Below are 9,979 nucleotides of genomic sequence, written 5' to 3'. Positions count from 1 at the left end.
TTGATATCCTTAGCAAGTGAACTCTACGGCCAACTTTGTAACGTGTTTTTGTGTCTTTTTTGTATATAGGCATAGAAAAGGCATACCGTTCCTATCTAATCCTATTGGAAATCTCCAAAACTGTTGTCATTATTGTGCTTGCATAATATATTTCAAATCAATAGTAAAATCTGACAATGATAACAAATTTAGCATATTTTAAACACTCCAAAGAGAAAGGAAAAATTGAAATCGCATCATATGACCCCTTTAAGACAAATCATGCAAACTAAATTCAGGCGGTTCCAGCTAATGAAAAAAAAAAGAAAGAAAAGAAAACAAAAACACCAAATCATATCAAACAAACAAACAAAACAAACCAAAACAAAACCATATCAAACAAACAAACAAAAAGACACACACACACACAAAACTAAACAAATCCCCAAGCAAAACAATCAAACAAAAGAAAACAAAAAACAAAACCCACAGCAAAAGGTGATGCATATATTAAAAATGTGACCAGCTTTTTATTAACTGGAAAGCTGGACTTGCATTTATATAGTTTCCTTTACCTCTATATATGGTTTCACAATGCAACATGCAAATTATAGGTGCACATCTAGAAACAAACATATTCACAACATTCACAGATCTCAGTACTCACCCTCCGAGGCCTTGGAACTGCTAGGCTGCTCAGATTTATCCCCTGATCCACCTGGATTACTTTTACCGCTGAGTCAGGCGGAAAAAGAGTCGAGAAATAATCTGTTATCTCATCGATCACAGAATTTGGGCGCGACAGGTTGAATCATGACATTGATATGCAGTTATAGGAAAAACGGCCTGTTAGAAAAACAAGATGAAATGCTGGTACTTACGATATAACTGTGTTGGTTGACACTATGTATTCTACTTCTTTGGTCCAAGGATTTATAAAACTAAACCACTGACTTTGTAAGGTTACAAAAGAACCATATTTCGTTTTAAACTTATAGCAGTTTGTCTCAATCTTCTCTTTACTCCTCAGCACTGTGAAAAGAGGCGACCAAAATGACATATTAAAGGAAGTGCACCCAAAAATAAAATTGTCATTTACTCATAAAACTAGTCACTCCAATCCCATATTATGTTTTATATTTGACAGAATACAAAATTGTGGCTGAACGTACTGATGACTTATTTGCATATGATAAAAGTAAATGTGGATCCAGGCTGTTAAGCTCCAAATGACCAAAAGTACAATAAAAGCAGTCAATATGACTTTTGTGCTATATTTTAAGAGCTTGACAGACCTTTGTCAGATGGAAGAGTAACACTTTTTCTTCTTATCTTTTTTCCACAGAAGAAACTTATAAAGCATGGGAATGTGTAAACAAAGATAAACAAACAAAGGTAATAAATGCCACATTTAGTTGTATATGCATGTAATCCAGTATTACACTCTGAGGCACTGCCCTGGTGTATCTGCCATTGAAAGCTCTTCTAATGTTCTTTAGAAGTAAGACTAATGATTAATGATGGATGATGAGGATTTGGCTACTCGTGTCCTTCTTTGTACAAATGTCTTAGGCAATCTGCCCAGTTTCTTGGAAAATACTTTCAGGAAAACCTGTTTAGAGCTCCAGTGTTCTTAATGGTAAGAATCTGGATGCACTGTACCTTTTCGGTGTCTATCTGCCAAATGAGGCAGGTCGTCCAGATGGAAGTATTCATAGCAGGATGTGCCTAGCAGCTCCTGGGGTAAATAACCCAGAATGGTGGTGGCTCTGTGTGTGCAATATAAATAGAATGCAGTTTTTAAAATCACATTTTTCACTGTGAAACTTAAAAGGAGAAGCAAGTAACTTTTTAGAGTCAACTCCCAGAGAAAGTGCCACAGTGTTTACACTATCAAAACATTACTCTTTTTATTTGAGCACCTAGGCTATCCTGACATGACAACATTGGCTAAACCAATGCTGAGAATTTGAGGTAAATCTGCATGCCTGACCAACCGCAGATGTAAAGAGTGTTGACAAAAAAAAAAAAAAAACTTTTTAAAGCAGTCATTATATTTGGTACATCATAAATTACACATGGATTATTATAGGATAATTATTATTATAGAAAATTAGCATTTTTTTATAATTAGAATTTTATGTAACTCATTTTATATAGTTTACTTAAAAATACTGTTAGTTACTCCCCAAAATTAAATATTATCTCAATAACAAATAACCAAATGCAACTGTCTCCCTTTAACAATTGGTAAACTAATGCAAGTTCTGGAAAGAAAATGTTATAATTATATATAAGAATACATTTTTTCATTTTTCTAAAATATTGTATATAATAATTACTTTTATTAAAAGGGGTGCACATAAGTGGTGCACAGGTGCGCATGCACGACCAAAAAATAAATAAATGTGCAAGTAAGGAAGGAAATGTGCAAGTAAATGTGTAAATTCATTCAGACTGCTCATTTGCGTACCTACAAAATAAAAGCTAGCTGATTTTAGGTTTGAAAATGAAAATTCATAAAAAATAGACAAGTAAAAAAAAAAGTTAACATTAGCATTGTATTTTTAAGTGTACTATAAAATAATTGTATTTTTATTTAATACTCACTTTTTATGTTTAAGATAATAATATCATCACACTTTATTATTTTGTCTATTATTTTATTAAAAAAAAAACTAAATTAATAATGTGCAATATTATTTGTTTTTATTTAATTTATTTTTTTGTAGTTATATTCAATGGGTCACTCTCCAGGTACACTCATGAGAACCAGACTTTATGAAAAAATTATGTGCACCCGTTTATTAATTTAGATTTGATACCGTTATTTTTATATAATTTATATAGACTACTAAATAAACCATTTTAAGTTAATTACTCCCCAACAGACAGTTAATACTGACAAAGAGTTAACTATTATTTGAATAACGAATACCTAAAAGTTGTCTCCTCTTAACAAGTGGGAAACTAAGTCCAAGTTTTGAAAAGAAAACGCATGCCGCCCTCTAGTGAGAATGAAGTCCCCATGTACAGTCAACATACCAGGCAAGGGAAAGTTATGTAGGTAATTACATACTGTGGAGCTAGTTTGCACAGATGACTATGATTATGCACACAAACAATTGCCAGTCACAAAAATTCACATTTATTTATTCCCAAAACAAGAGTCAAATTACCGTTGATCCACAAAGGTGAATTTGCCATCCATGGCATAGCGGGTGACAAATTCAGTGGGCTTGACCTTGATCTCTCCGTTGGCCTGCGGGAGGGTGTGGGGGTGCACGCGGCCCACTGCTACCAGGCAGCTGAAGTGGGAGCTCTCTTTATCCGTCTCGGCCTCCCCCTCCGTGCCTAGCTGGCGCGTGGGCCAGGTGCGCATGTAGCCCGTGCAGTGCACAGTGCAGTACCGCTGTGACTCTGTTGGGGCAGTCAATCAAAACGGAGTCAATTTACAGGTGAGCTGTGAGCCAAATGTTCCACCATATGTTGTTAAAGAGGAACACAAAGGTGCACGTTTCATTCCCTTTTGGATTTGCTTGATTTAATCTAAAAACGTGCCATGACAAACATCTGACAAATGTTTTTTTTTCCAGTGTTGTGACAAATGTGATATGTAGGAAAGCTTAAATATAAGCTTTTGCTCAACATGTTCAACATACTGTCATTTTGAAAAACTAGCTTATAATGCATGTTCAGCGCATGAAAATAAATGCATAAAAACTAATGCATGGCTTTACAGGGTTGCCTGAACAACTTAACTGCTCTGGGCAGCTTGGAATAGGCCATGCTCACCAAGAAAAGAAACGTCAATGCTGTTCAAGTCCAGACAGCACAGCAAAACACTTTCCAAAGTGAAGTCACTATCCAACAACTTTGTAGGAACATAGCTGTTGGAATGAAATCCCACAAGCTGTGCTTACACCACTGCATGTGGCGAGAAGAAAAAGAAAAAAAAAGAGCTGACGTGTAATGGAGTAAATATGCAGACCACGTCATCAACACGTCACAAATGACATCTTGGACCAGCAAGAAGAGAGCCATTGCCAGTCTGAAGCCAAGAATATAGAACCTTTATTTAACTTCTATTTTCCTCCTCCTCTTCTTCTTTTTTATTTACAGAAAAATCATAACAGACAGTGGATTTCTGCTCTTTTGATTCACTTGTCATGTCATCATTAAAATTGGAAAACCATCTTTAACAACTTGATTGTAAAAACAGGATGAGCTCCTGATGTATCCTGACTGAAATGCTACTGACCTTTCTTTTTTGAAGCCCCAGCCTGGAAGTCCTTCTCTTCTTTGACGGTAACTTTGTTGTACTTCATTCGGCAGAAGAATGAGCGCCGGGCTCCAGAGCAAAGCCGAGCCGCTCCGACGGGGAGCTCAGCCTGCACCTGCAATCCCGCTGCACATAAACACCAGTCACATTGGTTGAAAGAATGATTTTCCCCAAAACACATATTTTGTTATTTACTCACCCTCATGTTGTACCAAATTTTTTTTACCAAAAGCAATCCTACAGCATCGAAAAACTTCAAATACAGCACATGAGTCATATGGACTACTTTTGCTGTGCTTTATGCCAGGAAACAGGTTTGAAACATGTGGGAGAGTAAATAATCAACTAAGAATGAATAATGAAAAAAAGACTGGGGTTGGTAAAGATTCTATTTTAAAGAAATTAATACTTGTAGTGGTCAAATGTGACAGTTAAGATATTTATAATATTACGAAAGATTTAAGTGCTGTTCTTTTGAACATTCTATTAATCAAAAATGGTGTTCACAGAAATATTAAGCAGAAGCACTGTTGTCAACATTGTTAATAATAATAAATGTTATTTGAACACCAAATCAGCATTAGAATTATTTCCGAAGGATCATGTGACACTGACGACTGGAGTAATGGCTGCGCAAAATTTGACTTTGCCACCACAGGAATAAATTACATTTTAAAATATATTAAAATCACTCACAGAAATCACTCATTTTAAATGGTAATAATATTATAGGAATATTACTGTTTTTACTGTATTTTTGATCAAATAAATGCATCCTTGTTGGTCATAAGAGAATTCTTACTAACCCCAAACATTTGAATGATGGTGTATAGTATACTGTATATTTATTGAGCAGACTGAGTACAATGTGCATGCAACAGACATAAAACTGTATAAGCATTTCAGAAAAGCATTCAGGAAACACACACACACAAACTTAACACAACAGTCTATTACGGCCAAAGTATGTTTACTTTTGGCGTCTATGAGGCGCTCCCGTGGGTAGAGTTCAGAGGCAGACAGCTGTTCCTTCACTTTACCAATGTCCTTAGGATGAACATAATCAAACAGGCTCTGTCCAATTAACTCCGTCTGGGGAGAAAAACACTCAAATGAGCCATGATTTAACTAATACATTTTGCCAACAGGTCAGATCATAAACCTAATTGTTTATCACCAGGTAGACAAACGCCGCTTTTAAAACAGCCCTTAAAATACATGAACAGTTAAATGTTTAGACATACGAGACTGATTATGTTTCTTATGATCTCAAAAAGCGTACTATTGACTGCAAATATCATTCTTAAAGGATTGACATTAGTTTTATATCCAAAATCAAAGAACAGTTCAATTTTGGAAAATAATATGCTTAAAATCAAGAATTCCTGAAAAATGCTTCCAAATTTTATATATATATATAGATATAGATAGATAGATAGATAGAGAGAGTTACTATACAAGTAGGACACTTGCTTTTTAAGCCGTGATGACTTTACTATGATTCTATGATATGGAAAATGGCAAAAAATAAAGGAGTATATGTAACTAATCTTTTGTCTGGTAGTGGTAGTGTACATCTGTTCATAATTACAGCACTTATTATAAAAAAAATGTGTTATATATACATATATAAATATATATATATATATATATTGTTGAACTGTCCTACCCGACTGTAATTCAGCATTTTTGAAACCGATTCTGAGACAAAGACTATCTTCCCACGGTCACAGCCAACCACAAAGAGAAATCCATCCGCAGCCTGGACAACAGATAGAGATAGAAAGAGATCATTTAGGGTTGATGTTGTAATTTCACAATCGCAAACAGTCAAAATGCCCCGTTTAAACAAAAGCTATTTTCGGAGCCTTTTCCACCCACATAATCAATAATTTGCAGTGATAGTTCTTCTGCTGTTACAAATAGCTTTAAGACATGGTTCTATAAATTGTAGGATTTACCCTTAGGACAAGGTGTTTGAGCTCATCGTCTGGGAGGAATGCAGGCTTGTAATTGGCTTCTGCAAACGAGCTGGTTGCTCCTGAAAAACAGGCACTCCATTACCCCACATACATTCAAGAACATTCATCACTGTTTGCTTTGCTTTAATTAGGTATTCATGAAGGAAAATAAATTTTTCAAGCTCAATATTAGTCTTTGTGTTTGCTAGGCTACACAAAAAGCAAATCTAGGTACCTTTGAGTGATTTGAGGTGCTGGACAGCCATTCGTAACACAGTGAGTTTGTCAAGCTTGCGGGACATGGGGTTACAGGTGGGAATTATCGCTGCCAACTCGTCAATCAGGTTATTCATCTTATCTCGCCGTCGTTTCTCGATCTGACTGTGAGGTTCTCTACAAGATGACATTTATGTTGTAAGTACCACTGAACTGCACTAAGCTGAAATATAACGTCACTTAGTGTTTTTTTTTTAGTGTTTGAATTTCAATGACAGTGGAAACTTCAAATTTAACAACTAAATAATAATAATAATAACTTTAAAAAAGTAGATAAATAAATAAATAAATAATAAAATAAAATTTTTAGTAATAAGTACCTGACACACTTAATTTTTAAGTGCTGGTCGTCTCCTTCCGATCTAAGAAAACATAATAATAAAAGACATACAACTGTTAAAAGTAATGATTAAAATCGTAGATCAAGGTGAGCCATATTGAGTTTCGTAATAGGCTTAGTACCTTCCTTGATCGTCCTCCATATCCTCCTCTAGATTTGATGCAGATTTTGTTTCCCTGGAAACAAAGTGGTGAGATGATTAAAGTGACTCATGAAATGCTGCCGTGATTCTAAGAGGATGTTAAACACAGACCACGCACATCCTTTCCCAATGCATCTCGACTCATTCAGAAAAGCAGGACAGGGGCTAACAGGCCAAACAAGAGGATATTAGTCATCAGCTATAAAATCCAAACATCGAATATTAATATGTTACATTCTCACACCCACGCACATACTTTTTCAAGAAACTAGGGCTGAGTGGTATGAGGATATTTAACATATATAGACATTTATGTGGGATGGACTTTACTTTAATCACAAAGAAACATGGAGTAATGCAAAAAACAAAGCGGCAAAGATATATACGGCAGTACAACAACTATGTGACTCATCTCATCAATCCAAATTAAACCTATGCAGTCAATGTGACTTATCCAGGCAGCATTAAAAGGCAGTACAAATAGTACAGAACTACTATTGTTTCATGTTTTTGGTGGTTTGTGTCCATCAAGCTACAAATGAAAAGATGAAAGGAGATCTGAGATAGTTAAAAATACAAAAAAAAAGTATACTACTATTCAAAAGCCACATTACAGTAAAAACAGTAATTGTGAAATATTACAATTTAAAATGGCTGTTTTCTCTTTTAATATATTTTAAAATATATTTTATTCCTGTGATGGCAAAGCTGAATTTTCAGCAGCCCTTACTCCAGTCTTCAGTTTCACATGATCCTTCAGAAACATTCTAATATGCTGATTTGGTGCTCAAGAATCATTTCTTATTATGGTTAATATAATTTTGTAAAAGCCATGATACATTTTTCCAGGATTCTTTGATGAAGTTCAAAAGAACAGTATTCATCTGAATTCTTTTGTAACATTATACATGTCCTTAGTATCAGTTTTTAATAATTTAACGCATCCTTGTCTTTGGCGAATAACAGTATGAATTTAACACAAATAAAAAAAACACTTTTGAACAAATGTACAATATGTAAACAACATTTAAATCATTTAAGTAATTACTTTTTTATAATTTTTATTATTTAAGATAAGATTTAAGCATTTAAATAACTAGATTATTTAAAAATAGGCATTGCCACACAAACAATTCTTCAAACCATTTAAATAAACCATTTCCAATCTTTAATTTCTTATTACGGCAAAAAAACAATAACACAGTATTGTAACTGTCATATTTTGTCAAACCGCCAGCCACTACTAGTGACGAATGTAAATATATGTCAACAACGCTGTTTGCACTGCGCTCTTCCGTTACTTGATCTTTTTATTTGGTGCGTCAATCTGTTACTTAGTATAGGAAATTATGATCCACACTCACGAGATGTCTTCTATTTTTTCGTTTTATTTTACATTCATTACTAATGGGGAAAAGGCACAAACGTTTCGGCTCCTGGAGTCCATTAGTAATGAATGTAAAATAAAACGAAAAAAGAATGTAAATATACTCACGGGTTGTCCATGCTGCCTTTTCGTTTCCTGGGCAGCTCCATGCCTGAGGCCATGCTGGTGGCTGAGGTGGGGGTCATCAAACCAGACAGAGAGACAGAGAGGCCTTGGGGTTCTTCCTCTAATGCGTCTCCTGCCAATGGTGGGAGGGATTTATTATAGTAAACTTACAAAAAGAAACATGCCAAAACACAACTGCGTGCTTCATATTGGAACCAGGGCACCGTGGAACAGATTTCATAACAAACATCTAAAGAATCAGACCATCTGTAATCGGCGGATTTTTGTGTGAATTCAGAGTGATACTTTTTGTCTGTGTGGTGATAATAAACAGGACATTTTTTTTTATCTGGTGAAAGTCGTCGTAAAAGAGTAATCTAAAAACCCAGAAACCCAGTTTACAGCTGGTTCTTAGAAAGAAAAGTTCACAGAGAACTACTTGCCGCATTGAGGCTGGGCGACCATGAGCACAATACAGACAACCTACTTCACCTCCACAAAAACGTGCATCACTCTTTCCTTTATGGACATCTATACGCCCATTCAGACAAGAAGGAATATGCGAGTTCATTTTAATACACGGTCTTTGACTTCCTGTACAAACAAAGCTTTAAAACGAGAAGCGTTTTATAGCAGTGTATCTATTTCTATTTACATAATATCCAGTCTCCATTATTGAGGACAGAACAGCACTGTCAAACATTAAGATCATGCATCTGTTGAGTTAAAACAGCTTTAGCTTCTGGTTTTTGGCTAAAATCACTGCAGCATTTAGTCATCGTTGCAAATGAAAGCAAAGGACTTTGATGGAAGACATATTGTCAATTCAATTTCAGTTTTGGTTTCTATTTATCAAAGTAAAATAAAATAGCCCATGTGTGATTATTAAAATGAATATAAAATAATATTTTTAATAATAATAATAATAATAATTATTATTATTGAAATAATATCAACAATTAGCCCATGCTGAAGTAAAGCTACAGTGTGAATGCAAATAAATAAATAAATCTCTTCACATATTATTATTATTATTATTACTGAAATAAGAACAAATAGACCATGCTGAAGTAAAGCCACAATGTGAATGCAAATAAATAAATTTCTTCACATAGTATTATTATTATTATTATTATTATTACAACATTGGAAAAATAAAAATTATTTCCATGAAATGAAAAATGCTATTATTGATTAAATTAGTATTACTCTTATTATTGAAATAACCCCTAGTCCATGCCAAAGTAAAGCTACAATGTGAATACATTGTGAATGCAAAAAAAATAAAATAAAAATAATAATAATAATAATAATTAAGAAAATAAAACTCCACACAATATTACTACATTTATTATTATTTCAACAATAACAACTGAAAAAAAAAAAAAATGAAGAAGTTCGTTATTATTATTATTATTCAGAGGTGGGACCAAGTCATTGTTTTGCAAGTCACAAGTAAGTCTCGAGTCTTTGCATTCAAGTCTCGAGTCAAGTCCCGAGTCAAGAC

At 34.3% G+C, this 9,979-nt stretch overlaps 1 protein-coding gene across 1 annotated transcript in view; it reads right to left on the bottom strand.

The window, feature by feature from the left end:
* The window catches only part of LOC107749276 (aryl hydrocarbon receptor nuclear translocator-like protein 2), a 23,831-nt gene that overhangs the window by 5,327 nt on the left and 8,525 nt on the right, over positions 1–9,979 (bottom strand). The window contains exons 2-13 of the mRNA XM_016564370.1: positions 8,476–8,605; positions 6,961–7,014; positions 6,819–6,860; positions 6,458–6,615; positions 6,223–6,302; positions 5,931–6,023; positions 5,236–5,353; positions 4,241–4,387; positions 3,159–3,399; positions 1,642–1,748; positions 861–1,011; positions 647–714 (exon numbers count right to left, since the gene is read on the bottom strand). Coding sequence (XP_016419856.1) covers positions 647–714; positions 861–1,011; positions 1,642–1,748; positions 3,159–3,399; positions 4,241–4,387; positions 5,236–5,353; positions 5,931–6,023; positions 6,223–6,302; positions 6,458–6,615; positions 6,819–6,860; positions 6,961–7,014; positions 8,476–8,605 — 1,389 coding nt within the window. The remainder of the gene's footprint in view (positions 1–646; positions 715–860; positions 1,012–1,641; positions 1,749–3,158; positions 3,400–4,240; positions 4,388–5,235; positions 5,354–5,930; positions 6,024–6,222; positions 6,303–6,457; positions 6,616–6,818; positions 6,861–6,960; positions 7,015–8,475; positions 8,606–9,979) is intronic.

Source organism: Sinocyclocheilus rhinocerous, unplaced genomic scaffold (genome assembly GCF_001515625.1).
Source record: "Sinocyclocheilus rhinocerous isolate Xijiao unplaced genomic scaffold, SAMN03320098_v1.1 scaffold1311, whole genome shotgun sequence".
NCBI classification, from domain to species: domain Eukaryota; kingdom Metazoa; phylum Chordata; class Actinopteri; order Cypriniformes; family Cyprinidae; genus Sinocyclocheilus; species Sinocyclocheilus rhinocerous.
This window is presented reverse-complemented; position numbering and strand designations above follow the sequence as displayed.